General features: G+C 46.6%; 1 protein-coding gene across 1 annotated transcript; it reads left to right on the top strand.

Annotated features, from left to right (window-relative positions):
- Positions 1 to 1878: 1878 nt before the first annotated feature.
- Positions 1879 to 17447, top strand: WFDC1 (WAP four-disulfide core domain 1). The gene is made up of 7 exons (XM_074550797.1): positions 1879 to 2397; positions 7523 to 7721; positions 8869 to 8952; positions 11342 to 11482; positions 13157 to 13198; positions 13971 to 14045; positions 14813 to 17447. The coding sequence occupies exons 1-6, from the start codon at positions 2245 to 2247 to the stop codon at positions 14027 to 14029; spliced, it is 678 nt and encodes a 225-aa protein (XP_074406898.1). The 5' UTR covers positions 1879 to 2244; the 3' UTR covers positions 14030 to 14045; positions 14813 to 17447.
- Positions 17448 to 22463: the final 5016 nt, after the last annotated feature.

The raw sequence follows: 22463 nt of genomic DNA, 5'->3' as shown, positions 1-22463 counted from the left end.
TTTGTGAAAGGAATTGGAGACTCCTGTGGTGTCAGACAAAGCCCTCTGAGCAGTAAAATTCAAATCAGAGGTGGGAGAGGTGGCATGGTTGTGATTTGTTCCTCTCTGGATGTACTGGAGCTGTCTGAGCCTTTCAGTAACCGCAGCTTTCAGATGGTGTTGGATGAGATCTGGGTGGGGGTGACAGTGACCTGCTGAGCTCTGCCAGCATCCCAAGGTGACATTCTGTCCTGAGGGAGTCACCTTTCCATGGGCTGGCCTGTGAGCTGCCCACACACTGGATGAAGAGAGAAACCTGGGGGAAATGGCCTGTTTGAAGGAAAACTGGGATAAATTCTGTTTTAAATGCCTGACTGCAACTCTGGGGGAGAGGAGAGCTGGAGAAGTGGGGCAGAGAAGGTGACAGGAGCCTGGAGCAGGTGACAGGGGCCTGGAGCTGTGACACGGGCCTGGAGCAGGTGACAGGACCTGGAGCAGTGACATGGGCCTGGAGCAGATGACAGGGGCCAGGAGCAGTGGCAGGGACATGGAGGAGGTGACAGCGCCCTGGAGCAGTGACAGGACCTGGAGCAGTGACGGGGACATGGAGCAGTGACAGGACCTGGAGCAGTGACAGGGGCCTGGAGGCCTTTCCCCCCATAAAATAATCCCTAGTTTTACTTCCCAGCAAAATTCCCTGGCATCAACTGAGCAGATTTTGTTACAAAGAACCTTTTAATAGAGAGATACAGAGAGAACTGCCCAAAGCACAATTACTGCTAGAAAAACTATAGGAACCTTAACTCTAAATAAATCAAATATATTCCCTTTAATACTGAGCTTTTCAAGGCACACCTTGCTCTTTTTTCAGGTTCCCATCATCATATTCTGGCAAGCTTCAAGATGAAATCCTTTGGCTTCCACCAGTGTGCAGCTATTGACACTTGGGCATGGATCAAAGTGAATTTCCACAGCTTTCAGATATAAAGAGTAATTGGAAGATTTTTTTGTGTGTATCCAGTGGGTATAACACTCCTCTGCAGAGCCATTTTAGAGTGGATATAAAAATAAATCCAGCAAGGCTCCTCTATGCTCAGCTGGGGTAAAGTGAAGGCAAACAGGGCTTAGTGTCTGTGTCTTGACAACTTTTGTGGTTTTGTTCCTTCCTTCACTCAGGTGGAGGCTGGACAAGCTGCTGGAGGAGAAATTCAGGGAGAATTATAAAATAAACAGCCCCACATTTCACTCAGTGAGCCCTGAGCAGCACACCTGATGTCTCTAAAGCTACACACACGCAGATAAACACATTTATACACAGCAATGTGTAGGAATGCCTTGTTCTTACAGCTCTCCTGTGCACCTGCTCTGTGTCCATCCCAGGCAGGATGCTGGGCACTTTCAGCTGACTCCACCAGCCCATTCCCACCCTCCAGGCCCTGGATGTCCATGAGATGTCCAAAACCCCACGTCCATTCCTTCCGTGCCTCCCATTGTCAGGCCCAGCCTGACTCATGTCCCCTTCCTTGCTTTCTCTGTGTGCTCATGTAATTTCCACCTTCCTTCCCTATTCCACACCCCAATTTATTTTTTCCTAATGGTCTTTCTCCTCCTAAATAATTTTCAGCAAACCAACGTCACCTTGGTTTAATGAAAGCCCCTGGATGTTTATCGTGTTGTTAGATCGTTTCCTTCCAGATGAAGTTGTCACTTTGTCAAGGCGTGATGCAAACCCCCAGCAGGAAGCACACAAAGGGAGAGCCCACCAGGCTCTGGGGAAGTTTGGGTGAACTGTTTGCAAAAAAACTCAGCCGAGCCCACCCCTCCGAGACCTTCATTTCCCCCTGCGGCAGCTGTCATCTGATCCCACGCCTCGCCTCTCAATGGGGCTCTCGGAGGATGCCAGATGTTGGGAACAAAGGTCTAAAAATAATCTTTCCAAGTAATCTTCCCGTCCATCACTCGAGGGGAGCGTGAGCTTTGTGCGAACATGTGAGCCGAGAACCTGATCTAACTTAAACAAGTTCAACAGCAGCTCCCGGCTCCTGCCTCTGGGCTCCTTTTTTTGCCTTTTTTTTTTTCTTTGCTTTTTTTTTTTTTTTTTTCTTTAATTCCTTCCCCTTTGCCTTCCCAGAAGCTGCGCAGGGAAAAGCTTGGAGCGCTCTTTCCCTCCCTCCTCTCCTCCTTCCCTCCTTGCAAACCCCGACATCTCCGGGGCTCCTTTTTCCATCTCTCCCTGGAACAAAATAAAATAAAATAAAATAAAATATGAGTTCCAGGCTTCTTCCAGAGATACAAAAAACCCTTTTTTGTAAGAAGCTCCTGGCTGCAGCGCTGTGTGTGCTGGTGGTGCTGCCGGAGCCGGGCAGTGCCAGGAGCCTGTGGAAACGCGCTCTGCTGAAAATGACGGAGAAATACGATGTGAGTGGGGCTGGGGGGCTCGGGGGATGCTGGCCGAGAAAAGGGGGAGTTATCCTGGCGTGCTTTGGGATAAAGGAGTGTTGGATCGGCGGGCTGGCTCGGTGTCACAGCCATCCGTGAAGTTTTCCCAGGCTGTACGGGACTTTTGCCACCTAGCTGCTGCAGGGGGAAGCTTGGGGAGCTTTGGGATGGCATCGGCACCGCTTTCCCTGGAAAACCCCCGGGACAGGGGGGAAAGGGGCCGGGGAGAAGGGGGATGCAAACGCTGAGCTCTGGGGAGAGGTTTAGTGCGGGGAAAATAATGGGATTTATTGCGGGGAAAATAATGGGATTTATTGCTTGGAGCAGGGAGGGTTCCCTGCCCAGCTCCTGCGCTGCCTTTTGGGGTAACTTTGGGTAAATGTGGGATGGGGGCATTGCCCACGGCTCTGTAAATCCCTGGAGCACAGAGAGCTCAGCCCCGCAGTGCCAGAGCAGCGTGCCCATCACCCTATAAAGGGTGGCGATGCCAGAAATCCATCCCTGTGGCAAGCAGAGCTGCTGCCCACGCCCTGGGTGCCACCATCTGTGCCTGCCCCTGGCAGCCTGCAGGCTCCACAGGGCACTGGGCACAGCCAACACCCCCTAACCCGCTCTGGAGAGAGCTGCCCTAAGCACAGGTACTGCTGGAAAACCTTTGGGAACGTTCCCTCTGGTTAAGCAGGAGTGCTGGAGCTGGAAATGGAACAGCAGCGAGTGCAGGGGGTGATGCTGGGTCTTGCCCTGGTGTGTCTGGGCCAAACAATTGTCACAGAGGAAATTGGAATTGAAAAAAAAAAGGAAAATAATTTGATAGCTTAAGTTTTTGGTCCTGCTGCTTGAAAAAAAGATTTAAATTTGAAATTTTTGCTTGATCCATTCAAGTTCCCTTAGAAACCAGCACTGCCCCTTGAACTGCTTGGGTGCAAGCCCCAAACACTTTATTTTCTTATGCTCAGGTCTGACTGCATCTTCCAACCACTGCATGTATATAAACAGCACCTCAGTGTCACAGGCAGATCCCTCTATGTTTTCTGCAGGTTTTAATTCCAAAAGGATGTTTTTCTGCCCATGACTTTTAGGGTGATGTTTGTGCATGGCAACATTTGGTTTGTGCAATTGCTGATTCAGAATTGTGACACACATCCCTTGCCCCCAATGAGAAAACTGAAATTCCGTCTCCTGGAAATTTTTTAGAAAACATTGTGCTGATGTTTGAAAGGCACTTCAGGATTTTGTAAAAAATCTTCATTATAGCCTCTCCTGGGCCAGGGTTTCCTCTGGTTTGCACTTTAATTCGAAAATGGTGACATAAAGAGCTGAATTTCCTGCAAAATCACTGGAAAGTGCATTTATCTGGATGTTCTTCTGCCATATTTCAAAGTGAAGCTCAAATTGAATAGGAACCATGAGGTGAATGACCCAGAGTGATAGGACAGGAGCAGAAGAGGAATTTACATGTTGATTTTCAGATAAGGAGCCAGCTCCCCTGGGGATATATCCTCTTCTTTCAACCTGCACTTCTTCAAAGGGCTGTTTTTCCTGGCAGCCCTGAATCCAGGTGCTACTGATCTGGCAAGCTCAGCTAGAAATTACTCATATTGACAGAAACATTGATCCAGGGAAAACAGAAAATGCTTTTCTTTCTCCTCCTCCGAGCCTTGTCAGGGGGGAAAGCGTCTGCTCTGCATCCTCTCCTGCAGTTCTGGCAGCCCCTCTGCTTTCTCACGGGGATGTTTTCTCTCCTACCAAATGCTGTGTGTTCCCTGTGGTTGGAAAAATCAGAGTCTGGGGGCAGAGCAGCTGATTTGTGAGTCATTTGGATGGAGGGATGGCAGATGGAGGTGATCATGGACATGCAGCCATGTGGGACATGGGCCACAGGAGCTGTGGGACCTGTCCCACCCCTGTGGGACCCCAAAGGACACAGCTCTGTGTGGTCTGAGCCCAGAAAATCCGAGGCAGCAGCAGGAGGAGTGTGTCCAGAAAAATGCTGGGTACAGAATGGCAGGGAGGAGTGAGGGTGAGGAGCTGGCTGGGGTTTCATTCACACTGGGTGAGGAAGGCTGTTGCCTGGCAAGGAGGGGTCAAGTGGGGCTGGAGAAGGGAGAAAGGGATGGCAGTGAGGAGAAAAACCTGGTGGCCACAATGGGATGCAGGAGCTGGGCTTTAAAACAAATCCATGTGTTTTACAGAGGGACATTTTTCAGATTTAGTGATTTGCAGCTGGTGTTCTGCAGCCCCCACGCTGCAGGGACTGTTCCCAAGGGGCAGAGGGAGGGAGATACCTGGGAGTGGGCTCAGTTCATCATAAAACACCCATCATGTCTGCTGGGAAAAACTGGGCCAGTCTGGATTTCATTCCACTGACAACTACAGCAAGTGTTGGAGAAAAATCCCAGCCTTCTTCTAAAGTCTTCCAGAAATGAAGAATTCCTCACAGCTGCTGTAATGCTCTTCCAGCAATTTATTTACCCTGCAGCAGCCAGCTGTCAGAAATCAGCCCTGGGGTACCCTCCTTGTGTTCTGGCCCCCATATCCTCAGAGTAACCTGTGAGTAGGGCAGCCTCAGCTCCCCTTTGGAACCTGCACACACTCACAAACCTTTTTCTGTATTTCCTGCTTTCTAACCTTTTACTCATTATTGTGCATCTTTTGGAGCCCACCCCAATTCTGCAGGGTTCTTCCAGCTGCAAACAGCAGATCCAAAATGACAAATCCTGAGCTGACAACAGGAGAAAATTATTGCCATTGCTTTGGTCTTGTCCTTCACATTAAGCTGCTTTCAGGCTGATGTTTGCCACTTTGATCATCACTGATGGGTGATTTCCCAGGTCTTTAATGGAAATATTGGAGGATTCAATATTCCCTTTGACTCTGTTGGTTTTTTTTCATTTTTTTGTTTTATGGCCAGTGTTTAGGAACACCTGCCAGGACCAGAGCTGGTGGTGGGAGGCTGAAATAAACCTCATGTGCCACCTCGAGGGGCTCCATGCAGAATGTGCATCAGCAGAGCTGTGCTCTGACACAAGCTCAGGGACCAGTTCCAGACACAAATAACAGAACAGAACTGGGATTTTCGGGAGGCAGACTGCATCCCTATTGAAATTATGGCTGAGACTGTTTCCATCCAGGTTCTTCCTCATCTTTGTTGACTTCCAGGGTTCCTCAGCTGAACTCTGCACTTTCCCCCTTTGTTTCTATCTCTAAGGCAGATATTGTCATTAAAATATTTAATAACTCTCCCTGGGAAACAGAAATTTACCTCCTGCACTGAAAAATTATTTTAAAGAAATTTTGACTGTCATCACAATCTGCAAAAATTATAAATCAGAGCCAAATTGGGAATGTTGGGAGAGCTTTTAAAAAACCTTATAACCCAAACCTGGAGATGTCCTTAACCAAGTTATTTTGGGGAATGAGGGAATCCAGTTTACACATAAACAAGGAGGTTTATTAAACAAAATAAGTAAAATATTCATATTTTGAAAGCAATGAATTATGAGCACTAGGTGACCAGAGAAAAATGGGCAGGGAGGTCATGAGGTACAAAGTTATTTGGCCACAACTGTTATATTGTTCCCCAACGGAAATTTCATTCATGGAGCCAGCTGTTCATTGCAATTTTGGCTTCTTGGGTTCTGAATCATCTGTGAAGCAACTGCAGTAATTGTTTGGTGGTTTTTTTCATGCGTCCATTATTTGCCAGTATTATTTTGGTCCCATTTCCGTCTGCAGATGACCTTTCAAATAGAATGGTAAACTGTGACCTTCCAGGATGAGCACTCCCTCCAACAAGGGAACCTGTTCTGTGTTTGGAACTGCACAGATTTATTGCTCACTGCTCCCTTATATCCCAAAATTATGCTTGGTATGAAAATTTTATCTGTTTAAAATCCACCAACCCAAAAAAAAAAAAAACAAACCCAAGAAACGTGTATTTTCAATATCTTCGATTTTAAAGCATGTTTCAAATTTGGAGTGTTTGCAGCTTTTGAGGAATGGACAAATAGAAGAGTTTGCACCTTCAGCATGGAAAACATCATCAAAGTTGGGTTTTCCAAACCTTCTCAGTGGTTTAAACAGCCTTCAGTTAATGGGGAAACAATGTCACAGAAGGGTTTCAAAGGAAAAAGCAGAAGAAATTTGTTTGTTGATATTGGGAACGGGGCAGGGGACTGTCAATAGTGAAAACATCAGGAATTCTCTGTCTGTCTGACATTCCATCTCCTGCATTGGCCTCTCCTTGGCCAGTTTTTGGGAGAATCCATGTGGGAACAGGCTGTTGTCAAAGGACAGATGCTCCAAAGGAGCCATTGGGGGTTAGAGAAATAAGGATGGAGCAGGATGCAGAGAGGGATGTTAATTTCTCACCTCAAATTCTCCATGGTCTGCTGGTGAAATTTCCTAGAAACCCCTGGGGGATTGTTACACCACGTTTATTCTTGGAATAACAACCCCAGTTTCTCATCACTGATTTTGTAACACACCAGTGATTTGGCCTAGTGTATCTTTACACACATTTTATGTATTTATGACTTTACCATCCTGCTCATGAGCCCATGGCAGTGCTCACTTCACACCCCTGGCTTGATGCTGATCTCTTTTTTAAAGTGCAAATCCAGAATCCACATTTGATTTTATGAGAGTTTATAAATTGTTGTTAATAAATCTGAGACCTGAGTGCCCTGAGCACTTTGTGCAGCCCAGGGGTGAGGGAGTGGTTGAGCCACAGGTGAGAAAGGAGTGGGCTGGGGTGATTCACCTCTGCCACTGGGATTTGGCTTTTTGCTACAACAGCCCCAGTGTGAAAAAAATCTGAATCGTGCCTCATAAATGTTCCTGTGCCTGTTAATGCACTTTACACTTCTCTTATCCTGTCAGTGAGCAGTGAGCAGCTCAGCTTCTTTCTGCTGCAAATGGGCTCATTTTCTTTGGGACAAAGCTGGCATCACTCACAGATCTCACCAGAATGTCCCATGGTTTAGAAACGGTCTCTAATTTAACAGCCCAGAGCTCCACCATGGATAAACTTGACAGGCTCCGGTAGGATGTTCCATAACTCACCTTACAGCGAACCTGACTTGCTTTTCTTCTCTTTGCAAAGGATTATGAGTACCCTCTTCATTCTCACAGCTCCCAGCAGCAGCAGAAGAGCGACCGGTGCCCGCCGCCGCCGCAGAGCCTGCCGGAGCGCGCCTGCGAGGTGCCCAGCTGCCGCTCCGACGCCGAGTGCCAGCGCCACAAGCGCTGCTGCTACAACGGCTGCATCTACGCCTGCCTCGAGTCCGTGCAGCCCCCGCCAGGTACAGGGAGCCCCGGGGGAGCTGGGAGAAACAGGAGCTTGTGGGGATGGCGGTGGTGGTGGGGATGGTCTTCAGGTGTGTTGGGTGCAGCGTGGGAGGTTGGAGCGCGGGTTGTGTTCCGCGCTTGGGGTTTCTGCGGGGTTGAGGAGTGAAAAGGTGTCCAAGGGAAGCTGGTGTGAGAAAATTTCCACTTGGGTGAGTTGTAGAAATCACTCAAGGGCAGTTGTTTTCTCAGGATGGCATTTTCCATGTTCCATCCCTGGAAGTGTCCAAGGCAAACTGGTGTGGCAAAATTTCTACTTGGCTGAATTGTAGAAGTCACTCAAGGCCAGTTGTATTCCCAGCATGGCATTTTCTATGCCCCATCCCTGAAAGTGTCCAAGGCAAGCTGGTGTGGTAAAATTTCTCCTTGGTCCAATTGTAGTAGTCACTCAAGGGCGGTTCTTTTCCCAGGATGGCATCTTCCATGCTCCATGCCTGGAAGTGTCCAAGGCAAACTGGTGTGGCAAAATTTCCACTTGAGTGAATTGTAGAAGTCACTCAAGGCCAGTTCTTTTCCAAGGACAGGCAAACTGGTGTGGTGAAATTTCTCCTTGGTCCAATTGTAGAAGTCACTCAAGGGCGGTTCTTTTCCCAGGATGGCATTTTCCATGCCCCATGCCTGGAAGTAGGGATGCCACACCAAGGCAACCTGGTGTGGCAAAATTTCTGCTTGGATGAATTGTAGGTGTCACTCAAGGGCAATTCTTTCCCAGGATGGCATTTTCCATGCTCCATGCCTGGAAGCGTCCAAGGCAAGCTGGTGTGGCAAAATTTCTACTTGGGTGAAGTGTAGAAGTCACTCAAGGGCAGTTCTTTTCCAAGGAAAGGCAAACTGGTGTGGCAAAATTTCTACTAGGATGAATTACAGAAGTCACTCAAGGCCACTTGTTTTCCTGCGATGGCATTTTTCATGCTCCATGCCTGGAAGTGTCCAAGGCAAACTGGCGTGGCAAAATTTCTACTTGGTCAAATTAGGTCCAAATTAGATGAATCCATCAGGCAGCCTCCTCACAGGCCCTTAGAGGAAATCCATGACTTTTCCACAACTCTGTGCCCTGTGGCTGCCACATCTTGACACTGTGGTCTCTTGTTTCTGTCTCTGCAGTCCTGGACTGGCTGGTTCAGCCCAAACCCCGCTGGCTGGGAGGCAATGGGTGGCTTTTGGATGGCCCAGAGGAAGTCTTACAAGGTACAGGACATTTGTCCATCTTCTCTGCAATATCCATAATCCCACAAAGGCCCTGGAGAATGAATCCCTCATACACAGAGATTGCCTGGGATGTTGAGCTGCTGGTATTTGTCTGGAGTTCCCACAGGAATAACTCTGTGTGGTGCTGGGAGCTGCCTTCTGCTGCAGTAAATACTTTTTATGGATATGGATTATGCAGCAGAGCACTAGGAATGCTGCAGGGTGCTGGGCTTGTACCCATTCTTCAGATAATGAAAGATCTATCTTCCTTTTAGAAAAAGGCTTTGTCATCATACACATAATTTTCTGCCAGCTTCCTGATAGAGTGTGGGTGGACTTGGAATGGGAGATCCTTTAATCCAGAGTGGCCTCCTCACCCAGATGCCTTGGGCTGGGGCTGTGGCTCTTGGATCTGAAGGTGACTTGGACAGGAGCCCTGGCAAACTGCTGCAGAGCTGTGCCAACTGGGGCATCTAAATTTGGAAACTGACAATGAGATTGAGCTTCTCAGCATCATTCCATAGGAAAAGGGGGTTTAATTAATTTTTTCCAATACCTAAAATTAAAATAAGAAGGGAGTGGGGAGGTGGGAAGAGAAGTTTTCTTCTGTGAGGCATTCCGAGATATATGGACACCTGAAGTTTTGGGGTTTTTCATGGAAAAGTTAACCCAGTTTTTGATCAGCTTTAGTCAAATCCAGGTAGTGCCAATAAATTCCCTTCTTTGGTCTTACACAGATGGTTTTAGACTCGCTAATCCTCAACTCTCATCTATTATGGAAACTCCAAGTTCTTGAAGAGAAAATTCTGCCTCCAGCTCATTGGAGCTGCACAGCTAGAAACAAGATAAAATAGGTTCCTCCTCATCCATCCTTGTCATGCTTATATTATTTGTTCTTATCTGAACACCTTCATCTCAGCTTGAGGGAGTAATTAGGGAAGCAAGAACCATCAGTCATGGCATGAGAATTACAGCAGAGGTACTTGAAATTAAAAATCAGAGGGAGGAGTGGCCCTGCAGAGTCTGTACATGTAATGGCCACAGACACTGCCCAGGTCCTGCTTTGCCTTCCCATTCTGAGCTGCACTTGCTGCCTGTCCCAGGTCAGAGTGGTGAAACCTCTGTTTGGGACAGGGGTGGCACTGCCTGACCCCGCAGTGAGTCACTGCTGAGGTTTGGATTCAGCAGCAGGCCTGTGGGTGTGGAGCAGAGAGCACAGCAGCACAATGCCAGCTTCCTGCTCATGTTCCAACTCCTCACCCAGCCCAGACCCTGGTGGGACACACTTGTCCCTGCCTGGGGAGAGCAGCCCCATGGGGGGATCATCCTGCATGGTGGGCACTGATGATGCCTCTTTGGGCTACCTAAAAACAGAATTCATACAAAATTAGAAGGATAAAAAGCAGTTTGTTTATATTTATTGAAGGGCCTTCAGGTACATTTAGGGCAGACAAAGCCCCCCAGGGGCTACACCCAAAAATGGACGATGGGTCATGGGTTTGCACACTTTTATAAGTTTGGTCCATTTGCATATTGGAGGTTAATCTTCCAATTCCAGTTTCAGGTAATGAAATGTTTACCCCAGGTTTGTTCCCCCCAACTCACTTTTGTTTCCATCTCTGGGCCCTGAGGCAGTGAGGTGTCCTTGATTGCCAGGCCTGGAGAGGAATTGTTGTGTCTGCCCAAAATGGGAAAGCAGCAGCTCACACTGTGTGTGGAGTTCAGAGTTCTACACTTGGTGCCTAAAGAGGCTGGCCAGGAACAGCGTTAAAGGCATAAAGGAGAAATTTATTAAAAGGATACTTCTTGGGCAGTACAAGAGCCTGGCCATCACAACATCCAAGATGGACCCAAGATAGACGAGTTTTCACACTTTTATAAATTTTGGTCCATTTACATATTGGGGTTAATTGTCCAAATTACAGCTTCAGGTTATGAAGTCCCATCCTCCCAGTTTGCTCTTCTCAGTTCACTGTTTTTTATGCTTTTTGGGCCTGAAGCTGCAGTGGTGTCCTTAGGCTGGAAAAGGATTGTTTTGTCTGAGCTGTGAGGAGAACTTGCTATCACTTTATATGAAGCTCAGAGTCACACACCGACGAAGTACATAATCTGAAAGATGCAGAAGTTAAACTTAAGGCATCACACCAAAGAATTGCAGGATTACAAATACATGAAAAACATACAAACTAAAACCCTATGGTATGGGTGTCCTATGTGGATGGTGCCCACCCCAGAGCTGGCACACAGGCTGTGGTGGGGAGGGTTTGTGCAGGGAATGGTGCTGAGCCGTGCCAGGAGGGGCCAGCCCCCATGGCAAGGAGCCTGAGGAGGGGTGGTGGCCGTGTTGGGGTCCCTGTGGGTGTCACAGCATCTGAGGTTTCTCTTGCAGCTGAGGCCTGCAGCACCACGGAGGACGGGGACGAGCCCCTGCACTGCCCCACGGGCTACGAGTGCCACATCATCAACCCGGGCAACACGGCCGAGGGCATCCCCAACAGGGGCCAGTGCATCAAGCTCCGGGGAAACCCAGGTGGGTCAGGCAGGAAACCTCCATTGGTGGGATGAGGCCATTTCTTACTCACAGATGGGGCAGCAGGAAACCTCCCCCTGTGGGATGGAGCCCTTTTCTCACTCACAGATGGGGCAGCTGGAAACCTCCCCCTGTGGGATGGAGCCCTTTTCTCACTCACAGATGGGGCAGCAGGAAACCTCCCCCTGTGGGATGGAGCCCTTTTCTCACTCACACATGGGGCAGCAGGAAACCTCCCCCTGTGGGATGGAGCCCTTTTCTCACTCACACATGGGGCAGCTGAGAGGTGTTTTCAAAACTTTTATAATATATAAATAATAAATAATATAAATTTTATAATTCATGCCATCACAATCAGAACCCAACTGTTTCTTAATTACAATACACTTTAAGCATTTCTTGGCCTATCAGCTTTAGCCACACCAATGTTTTAGATGCCTTAAACCCAATAATTAAAATTACCCCTCATGGGTCCCACTACAATGCCTCTTTCACAGTTCTGTTTCTGCAAAGTATCCAGTCTTATCTGCAAGGCCACACTTTGAAACTTGTTTCTAGCTCCATTTCTCTCTCAGCAATGTTTGTCCTGTTCCATGGTGTTTCTAAGTCAGCAGTTCTTGTCTCAAGGTTTGCATACAGATGCACACAGTGTGAGCTTTCTGTCAGGCTTTGAGAATTCTCTACAAATCCATTTGCCACATTTTCCTCTCTCTCTTGAATGGAAAAAACTTCTCATGCATGCTGATATTTGCAGGGCAGAAGCAGAAAGGAAGGGACCAGGACACCAGGACACTCATGCCAGTGTCCTCTTGGGCTGTGTCTGTGTGTGCTGTGAATACACAGCACAAAAATTAGAAATATTTATAAGTTACTGCATGCTTCAATGAGAAATCTGAGTTTTAAATTCCAGATTTATCTTCTGACTTTGCTTTCTGCATTCAAAACTTCGTTGCCTTCATTCTGCTGATGCATTTGCCCGAAAAAGAATTTCACACATGCCAAAATATTTTCCAGGAAAGCTCATAGCATGTGAATGGTAGGATATGTACATTGGCACTGGGCTAAAATCACCTCAGTGCAGAGACACGAGACATCAGTTTTGCCATTTGGTCACTGTAAAAAACAGGAGAAGCATCAAACCAGGTCTCTCAGCTGCTTCCAAAAGAGATTAAGAGTTTTTCCATCATCTCTTTTATAACCTTTTCTTTAATAACATCCACAGTAACCAATGTAATGCAGAACTGTGGGGATCTTAGACATGAAGTATTTCTAAGGGCTTAAATAATTATATAAATGGCAAACAGAACAACCTAGCTGGAACTTGAATTATGTAAAATGCTAAAAGATGGTCTGAAAAGTTACCCAAGTTTTATTTCATTTGGGAAAGCCTCTGAATCCTTGACTTGTAGCTATTGAAAAGGTTATAAAATGCTAGTGGCAATTCCCACTTTTATGGCAAATGAGTTGTGTCCACAGAGCTCAGTAATCTCAGCAGTTTATAAGAGGTTTATAGCAACCCAAATTACTTCAGCCACAGAGGACTTTTATGTCCCTCATTGTGAGGCTATTATTTCCCTATCTCTAATTTCTCTGTGCTGTACACAGCAGGTCAGAGTTTAACACAAAAAATGAAGCCTGACTCTGTATGTTCTCACCATGAATCTTCTTTTCCAGATGGACACAACCTGAGGCATAAGTATTACAAGGAATATATTGGTAAGCTGCTGGCATGAAGTGGTTGTTATTGTTGTTGTTGTTGTTATTATTTTAAGCTTTATCATTCTTGCAATGCTTACAAGGAATTTGCTCCTTATGAAATGAAGGTTTGTACATAGAAAAAAAAATATTCTTTATCTTCAACTCTCTATGCCTTGGTCAGATGTTATTTTAAGATCTACGATGTCCTGACTGTGGACTTTTGAGAACCAGAATTTTCAGCTGTGACAGAATGAGTTAAACTGCCAGGGGGAACCACCCATTCCAATAATCTGTTTTTTATTTTTAAGCATATTTTTGGAGCTTTGCTCTTGGTCCAAGACTCCTCTGTGTTGAAGCTGAACACAGGGCTCTGTCAAAAGCAGGGTCTTGGGCTGTGGTAAGAGATAAGGGATGGTGGAGCCCAGTGAATTCCCCCAGAGGTGTCAGGTCCCTCTCACAAATCTGGGGCTCAGAAAAAGCAGGAGCATCTCCCACATCTTTCCTCACAGTTCCAAAGCTCCTGGTTCCTCCCTCTTGGATCTGGATCTGATTGGAAGTGACATTCAGGTATAACTAGACAGCAGCTTTGAAACAAGATTTCCAAACAGCCCAATTTGGCCACTTTGGCTGATAAAACCAGGAGAGGATTTCTTTTTCTTTCTTCCAGTATGGGCTAGCCCAGCTATCTGTTAAATAATGATAAAATAAACCTGCACTGCTGAGGGAACCTCGAGAAACCATTGGCCACAGCCCAACCCAAAACCTGACTTTGCTGATGTTTGTTTTACAGGGAGCAATTCCAACAATTTGGTTGGCTATGTGAAAAACCAGCAGAAGCATTTGGGCTAATTGAAGGTGTGCCTGGGTAAGTGCCCTGTGAATAAAGGGAAAGCTGGGTGAAAATAGCTGGTGCTTGGAATGCAATCATTCACAGAAACGTTTTCTGAGAGTGGTATTTCCTCTAAGCAAAATGCTGGAGTAAGGACAGCACCTTAAAACCCTGTGCAGGTGCATGAAACACTCTCATTCCACCAGACACACCTGATTTCTTGGCAGAACCTTTGCCTTGTGGGTATTTAGAGGATGAAAAATAATTGATGTTCCTTAAGACTTCAAACTTTGTGTTTAGGGGTTTCTTCTAACACAGGTGTAACTGGGCCTGCCAGACAAATTAAAAAGCTATTTATTCTGTTTATTCTGACTGCAGAAAGGGTCAGTCTTGCAAATCCTTCAGCACATGGGGGGTTTTGTGGGATAATTTTCTGTGTGTGAACACTTGTGCTGAGCAGTGGCACCACTCATGTGAGCAAAGGCACATTGATCTGTCAGAGCCAAGAGCACAAGCTCTGTCTGTTTTATCAGCCTTGCATCAGGCAAGAATGAAAATATTTATTACACCAAAAGTTCTGTCCCAAGATGGTTTTCTCAACACTTTCAGCTTCACTTTAAAATTAACTTGGGTTTAGCTGGGAGTTGTGAAAACAAAGCAGTTCAGTTCAGTACCTACGTCAGCCTGGCTGTTAAGATTGCTCAGCTACTTAAGGACAAGTTCTGTGCAAACATCCTAGGAAGGATAAATATTTTAATTCCTCTTCCTCTTTTTTTTCTCTTTTGTTTTTGGTTTTCACCCAGCTGGACCACTCTGTCAAGGAATGCTTTACCCAGCAGCTTTCTGGTCCCAGATCTCCACATCTCCAGCACCCCCTGATCCCTGCCCATCACTGACAGAAAAAATTCATTATCCAAGGAAAAGTCCAGACTTTAACCCCACCAGGAAGGGGAGAAATGTGATCCCCTGAAGGAAACCACACTGCTTATCAGCTGCCCTTCTACAAATGAAATGCAAACAGCTCCAAGGAATCCCTGTAAGCCACAGTGCCACGATCAGGCTGCTGACACAGAGCCAGCCCTTCATGTGCTTGTTGTGTGACCAATTCAGATTTCAGGCCTGTGAACACAACCCAGTGACGTCAGAATTCTACCTAAATATCATCTCTAATTTGCTTTAAAACAGGTGAGACTAAAGAGGTTCTCTGGATCAAATCCAGTGCATGCCTGTCTGGAACAACCCCTTTAAAGAAGCCTTTTCACCAGCTTAAAATTCAAAGAAATCTGCAAGTTTCTTCTATTTATATCCAGATAAAAACCAGGCTTGACACCCACTCTAAATGGCTAAACCTGAAGTTTTAAGAATTTGAGGAAGTTTAAGCTAGGAGCAAAAACAGCTTTATAAATGCTTTTAGGTTACTTTCCTCTTCTCAGTCTGGTGAGCTGCAGATTGAGAGTTAATAATGGAACAAATTCCTTCCTACAATATCCAGGCTGACACACAAATGCATGCCAGGTTTTGTAATGTGCTGTTTTTAGCCAGCACAGTTAATACTCACAAAATCTGGGGGTTTGTACCTGCAAAACCTCAGCAAGAGGCCTGAAGTCTGGATAATTGGTTAGATGTGTTAGAAAATCAAACCCAGGATAAATTTGTGTGCTGAAAAGGATTGTCTGGCAGATGGGCCACTGCTCCTCAGGAGTCCTGTACCTTTTGTGTTGATTTCCCTAAATCCTTAAAGTCTGGATATTTGTATTTGGGCCTCACAGCTTCTTTTAGCTGTTTACCATTATACAATGGAAAACACATTTTCTATTAAGGTTTTTACTTTCCTGTGGCAGTCCTGAAGGGACAGTTGCATTTATTGTGACAAACCAGCCAGAATTGTCTGGCAGAAAAGCCACATTTGCTCCATGGTTTAGTCCATGTCCCCATCTGCCTGCATGAAATTAACATTTTCATTTGCACAGTAGTAGCACTGCATATAAATACCCAATTCACAAATGCAAGCCCCTGCTTCCACTCACAAAATACAGGATTTTTTTTTTTCACTCACTAAATGGTTTCAGCCAAATCCAAGACACCTATAAAACTCTTGATGCTTTGCACATGACATTTGCAGCTGGAGAGATGGAAGGTGCCAAAGTGCTCTTCTGTTTCCTATTCTAAACACACTCCTGGGTGCTTTACAGAGCAAAGAACAGCTGAAGGGCTCCACATTTTCCTAAATATCTCCATTTGTTGTACTCACTCTTTTTCAAAGCGCAAGATATTAAATGCAGCACCATGTTTGGGCAGAGATATTTCTGTAATTTTATCCTATACAGCTTCCTGCAGTGAGATCTTAATTCCTGCTTGGACACGGGGGCCACAGAACCAGAGAATTTTGGAATGGTTTTGGAAGGGAGTTTGAATCTCATCACCTTCCACTAGACCAGGTTGTCCAGGCTCCAATCCATATTTTATAGTTCCAATCTGTGTTCAGACCAGAAACTTGTCACTTGTCCTACTGCAGCCTCCCTCCTCAGTGCTGCTCAGTGAAATGCATTGGTTTTGTTCAGCATTACTTCCTGCAGGAAAAAAAAAAAATCAAATTCTGATTAAATGAGCAAAGCCCTGAAGTGATCACTGCTGGCCCCAAAGGGTAAATGCCAAAATGTTCAATTTTAAACTAAAAAATTCCTAAAACCTTGTGAGGAGCTAGTTGAAAAATTGGTGGTGTGCATTCACAAATTTGAAAGATTAAAACTTCAAATCTCAGCCTAATCTCTCAAAGCAGCCCAAAATATGCTTAATTTGAGTGGACACATTCACTTCAGTGTCTGTTTTCTTTGTAGCTGCAGAAGCACATACCTGACCTCCTGGGTGGGACAGTGCAGGTATTTTCTGCTTGCAAAAGGAATTTAAATTAAAAAAAAAAAAAGAAAGAAAATTGACAAATTAATAATTTGATGATGAATTTCTGTTTACTGGGTGTTTCACAGCCATCACCCTTCTATAGTGGTGCTATAATGCTCAGGGGGATTTTTCCAGGTTAATTCAAGTTATTAATTGTCAGACTCAGAAACAAAAGCCACAGGAGGGACTTGACAAAGTTTTCAGCAGTGAGACACTGAAATGTGAAACTCAGACACTGAAATGAAAACACAGAGCAGGTGAGCTGTCCTCAGCTGCCCTGCTCTCCAGAAACAGATGCTCCATCATCAGCCTGGTGCAGCACAATGGGAAATGCCTGGTGTAGGATGTTTTTAACCTTTTCATGACCACTCTGCAGCGTGTTTGGTGCTATGATAACCGTCCTGTGTGCCACTGAGTGCTGCACTGCCCACAGCTCCCACATCCCCGAGGATCTGGGCAGCCCCAGGAGGCTCCTCCCTGGTTTGTGCTGCTCAGGTTCTGCTTTGGTGCTCAATAAAAAGTGACCAGTCTATTTTTCAACCCTGCTGAGTTTCTGTTGTGTCTTCTTGATGTACTTGCAGCTTTGGCTTAGGGGAAAAAAATGGAGAAAACTTCTAAATTTTAGTTGTTGGGAGAACATAACACAAGCATAGGGAGACAAAAGTAATTTTGCCCACTGGGAGGGAGGTGATAGATCCCAAAACACATCCACCACTTCTGTTAGCTTTCAGAAGGGCCCCTGTTTTGGGTCAGACCCTCAGTTCTTGGCATTTTCACTGCCCACAGAGGAGCTGGCAGACAGTGATGCCCCAGCAGAAGTGACCCTTTGTTTGCACTGGGGCAGTGCTGGGGCTGCCAGCTCAGGTGCTTTGGGCTGCACCAGCACTGCCCAGGCAGCTTTGCAGGAGCCTCAGAGGGTGAAGAAACCGAGCAAGGTGAAGGTCAGAGCTGGGCTGTGCCCACTGCAGGACAGAGCTGGCACAGCACAGGGGTTGGGCCGATCCCAGCCTCCACCACCCTCCTGCCCCACCCAGGATCCTGCTCTACCTGCTCCTCAGCAGGGACAGGAGTGCTCCTGCTCTGCCCTGATAGCACAGCAGGGACGGGAGCTGCCTGCAGGGACAGCAGGGACAGGAGCTGCCTGCAGCTGAGCCAGGGGGGGACAGCAGCAGGGCTGGCACTTGGGAAGGGCTGGGGGGGTTCTGGTGAGCCCAGGCAGCTCCAGGTGGCAGGGAAGCTCCTCACTGTGCCAGGGAAGGTGTCCTTGGGATCTCTTGGACCTCTCGTGGTCCTTGGGATCACTTGGACCTCTTTTGGTCTTTGGGATCCTTGGGATCACTTGGATCTCTTGTGGTCCTTGGGATCATTGGACCTATAATGGTCGTTGGGATCCTTGGGATCATTTAGATGCCCTTGGTCCTTAGGATCACTTGGAACTCTTGTGGTCCTTGGGATCCTCGGGATTACTTGGAACTCTCGTGGTCCTTGGGATTCTTGGGATCTCTTGGACCTCTCATGGTCTTTGGGATCCTTAGGATCACTTGGACCTCTTGTGGTCCTTGAGCTTACTTGGGATCACTTGGACCTCTTGTAGTCTTTGGGATCACTTGGATCTCTCGTGGTCCTTAGGATCTCTTGGGATCACCCAGACCTCTCGTGGTCCTTAGGATCATTGGACCTCTCATGGTCCCTGGGATCCTTGGCATCACTTGGACCTCTCGTGGTCCTTGGGGTCTCTTGGGATCACTTGGACCTCTTGTGGTCCTTGGGATCATTGGACCTCCCCATTTGGATGAGGAGATCACAAAGGGCGTTCACCTAACTCCCGTCTCCTGCTGGGAATTGTGACAGCAACCACGAACCTCAGCTTTCAGGAGAATGATTTGTTTGGTGAACACCTCAAAATCATGGTTTCATTTCAGCTCATTTCCAGGCCAATACAAGCAAAAATGGTTTCTGCTGCTGTAGTTTGGTTGTGATCTTTGAAGGAAAAGCACAGCATGACCTGAGCAGTGTCTGGAGTGACACTGAAGTGCTGCCAGGGCATCCCAGGAACCAACAACAGAATCAACAGAAGGAATAACAAAATAGATCTTCAAGGAGTCTACTCTTACCACCAGAATAATATAAAATAAACTCTGATGTACCACTCTGTGGCATTGGAGTGTCTTGGTCACCTTCAGGAAGTTTTCCATAGTTTGCTGAGCAGTGAAGAAGCCTCTGAGGTTTGGACAACCCATAAAAGAGTTTTTGGAGGCTGGAGGGTTTCTCTTTGCCCATGACACAGCAGGGGTTGGCTCATACAGGGGTTGTTTTCTTCTCCCACCTCACCCTGGCTGCACAGGATTCCCCTCTGGAGGTGGGGTTGGGTGAGCATTGATTGTCTCTCTATGGCAAAAAGATTTACTGCATCATCTAGGATCCTGTAAGGGTAAATTTAAAAAAAAAAACCAAAAACGCAAACCAAAAAAACCAAACCAAAACCAAACAAAAACAAAACAAAAATAATCAACCAAAAACACCAAACCCAAAACAAACAAAAAAACCCACCAACAAAAACAAACAAACAAAAATGTCAAAAAAGAACCCCAACTTTTTCTGGTGAGTCTAGAGAGGTAAATCCTATTTCTTCCCATTATTTTCTCCTTGTTATTTTTCCATGCAGACAAAATAGCAAGAACAACAAGAGAGGTTGTGTAAACCAAAAAGGATTTTTAAAGAGTTTCCCAGACAGAGCTGTGGATGGTGGGGATTGTTCCACTCATCCTGAGTCCCCCACCAGGTGAGACTCCCAGTTTAAGCAATGGAAACTATGCAAAAAGAAACCAGAAGTTTTATTTAAATTCCCTCTTCCTTCCCCATTACACAGCTGGGGACAGACCTATGGATTTGGGATTATTATGGATTTTGGATTTTACTCAACCTTCATGGGACAAGATGTTTTTTTGCTTTAAAAAGCAGGAGCAGCAGAAGTTCTGCCAAGGAAAATCCCAACCCAAAAGTGAATTGGATTTTTGGGTGGCAGCAAACTCCCTTCTACCCATGCAGAAGAGATTTTTTCCCTCAAGGTGGCACAAGAGGAACAAAAGTGCAACAAGTCCTGGTTCTGGCAGGGGAGCAGGTGAAGGAGCTGTGAGGTTTGAGCTCACAGCATCATAATTTTGGGCTCAGGGGTTCTCAGAGAATGGCTCCTTTGCTCTGTGTGTTTTCATAACAGATATTTTCTACTTAAAAGACAAAAAAAAAAAAAGGTTTCCCAAATAATCTCCTTAGAACTGGAGCTTTATTATCCAATTAAATAGGAAATACTGTAAGGGCACTGCAATTGGGCTGTGTGTTCTGTTTTTACAGTATGAAAATGATAGAGTGAAGAAATACAACTTGTATTAGTGTTGTTTTCTTAACATTATAGTCCTGATTCAGTCTATTCCCAGCATTTTCTGAGCCATGGGATGGCAAAATACATTAATTTTGCATTAGATTTCCTAACATGCAGAAATCAACAGCAGCAAGAAAATGAAACTTGAGTCCGTTCAGCAATTTCTCAGAGTGAGGGGAAAACAGCAACATTATTTTCCTGCATTTATTCCATCTCATCAAATACAATTTCCCATAACAGAACTGAGGGAACACAAAGAGGAGAGAGAAGGATGTGGGTCCTGAGCCCAAACCAGGCTGTTCCTCCCCAGTTTGCTGGTAATAAAACAGCCTGCTTTGATTGTTATGGTGCATTATTATTACTATTATAATTATTATTAGTATTATACTCATAAACATGTTTTTCTCCTTTTCTGTGTCCTTTTTGTCTTGAAATTTCTGCCAGTCCCACTCAGGCCATTGCTCCCCCTCCCTAACCCCAGGTGTGTCCGTGGTGCAGATTTTGGATTTTGCTCTTGCAGCTCCATGTGTCCGTACAAGCAGCAGGGTTGTGCCAAGGGGATGATGCTAAATAAGGAAAGGATCAGCCTGTTGTTTAATTAGCCATGGTGGCTAATGAGGGCCACGCAGGGCACAGCACGGCCCCAGGATGCTCCTCATGGGCAGCAGCTTCAGGGATGATGGGTGAGGATTTGGGGTGAGAAAAGCAAAAGAAAAAACAAAGAGAAATTTTCTTCCTACCTGCCTAGAGAGGGGGAAGATATTTTCCACCACTCTTCTGGCAGGAACACGAGGATTTGGAGTGATGTTAAGATTGTGGAGGCCACAAACAGGCTCAGGGCAGGGGGAGGGATTCCCTGGCAGGCAGTGCTGCTGTGCCCTGTCAGGAGCTGCCAGAGCCAGCTGGACGCGCTCCAGCTCTTTGGAAGAGCTGCACCAGGAGGGGAAAACCCGTTCAAGAGCACAAACGAGCTCAGAGAGGTTTCACCTCCTGACTCCCATACGATAAAGTCCAAATCCCTCTGTATCTGCTCCAAGCACCTTACCTAAGCCCTGGGCAGGGCCTGGATGTGAGATTCCCGAAAATCAGAGCCCAGCATCAGCGCTGGCTCCTTTCCCACGGGAAGGAGCGCTGTTGGGTGATGCAGGAGCTCCCTCCCTCTGCCTGACGCATCCCGCTCGGATCCTTGCGAAAGAATTGCTCAATTCCCGGCAGCCGGGAAGCCCCAGCTGGGTTTTACAAGGTCCCGGCTCCTTGCAGCGTTTCCCAATCGCTGTGTTTTCCTCCCAGGCTGGGTAGAAACCCCTCCTTCCCTCCACAGCACCTCGGTGAGCGCTCTCTGTAGCTGTGTGGGGTATTCCAGGGGCTCCCCAGTTTTTCCTGGATCTGGGGGATGCAAGCAGGATACAGATGCTCCATGGAAAAGCAGCATTTTGGTCAGGGGTTTTGACACCACAGGCTGTCACAGAGGTCCAGGCCTCATCGTGGTCCAGAGCAAAATAGATGTGCAGTTTTCTGGACATCGTCCTTGGAGGAAACTCTTCTCCTGCAGAAAAGTGCACATGTGTTTTTCTCTGGCTGGGAATTACTTTTATTCCCTCGGTGCAGTTTTTACTGTCAAAGGAGGATCTGAAGCTCGCAGGTTACACCTCAGGGGCAGTTTAAGGGTAAGTGGATCCTGCAGTCACAGGGCCTGGGGGAGGATGTCGGTCTCCTGGGGCAAACCAGAGCGTGATGCTCCCTGACAGGCAGCCATAAATCTTTGGGAATGATGCAACCAGAGCACTTTATCAATCCTAGAATCACAGAACCAGAGGACAGGGAGCTGGAAGGGACCCACAGGGATTACTGAAGTCCCGTTCTGGACATCAAAGTCCAACCACCACAGTCCACTGAAGTGTTGGGCTTCACCACGAAAGCACAAACGAAACACTGTGGGTTTGATAAATGATCATTACAGATCCCCACATCACAAATTCATCATGTAAACACTCCTAAATACCAGCATTGTGCTGACTGGAGCATTTCCTAAGGAGAACCGTCCCAGCCTGGAAGTTTACAAACAGGCTCGGCCGCGCATGTAACCTATCCCCGGCCAAACACCTTCCCTATCTCCCCGCCGACGCTCCTCCCGCAGCAATCCTTCTGAGGGCGGAGGAATAACCCCAACCTGCTCT

This window comes from Zonotrichia albicollis, chromosome 13, assembly GCF_047830755.1.
Source record: "Zonotrichia albicollis isolate bZonAlb1 chromosome 13, bZonAlb1.hap1, whole genome shotgun sequence".
In the NCBI taxonomy this organism is placed as follows: Eukaryota; Metazoa; Chordata; class Aves; order Passeriformes; family Passerellidae; genus Zonotrichia; species Zonotrichia albicollis.
Note: the sequence above shows the minus strand (reverse complement) of the source record. Positions and strands in the feature narration are given on the sequence as shown.

Coding starts and splice junctions, on each gene's coding strand:
- WFDC1 (XM_074550797.1), top strand. CDS start 2,245: ATGAGTTCCAGGCTTCTTCCAGAGATACAAAAAACCCTTTTTTGTAAG. Junction 2,398..7,522: donor AAATGACGGAGAAATACGAT/GTGAGTGGGGCT, acceptor CTCTTTGCAAAG/GATTATGAGTACCCTCTTCA. Junction 11,483..13,156: donor CAAGCTCCGGGGAAACCCAG/GTGGGTCAGGCA, acceptor CTTCTTTTCCAG/ATGGACACAACCTGAGGCAT.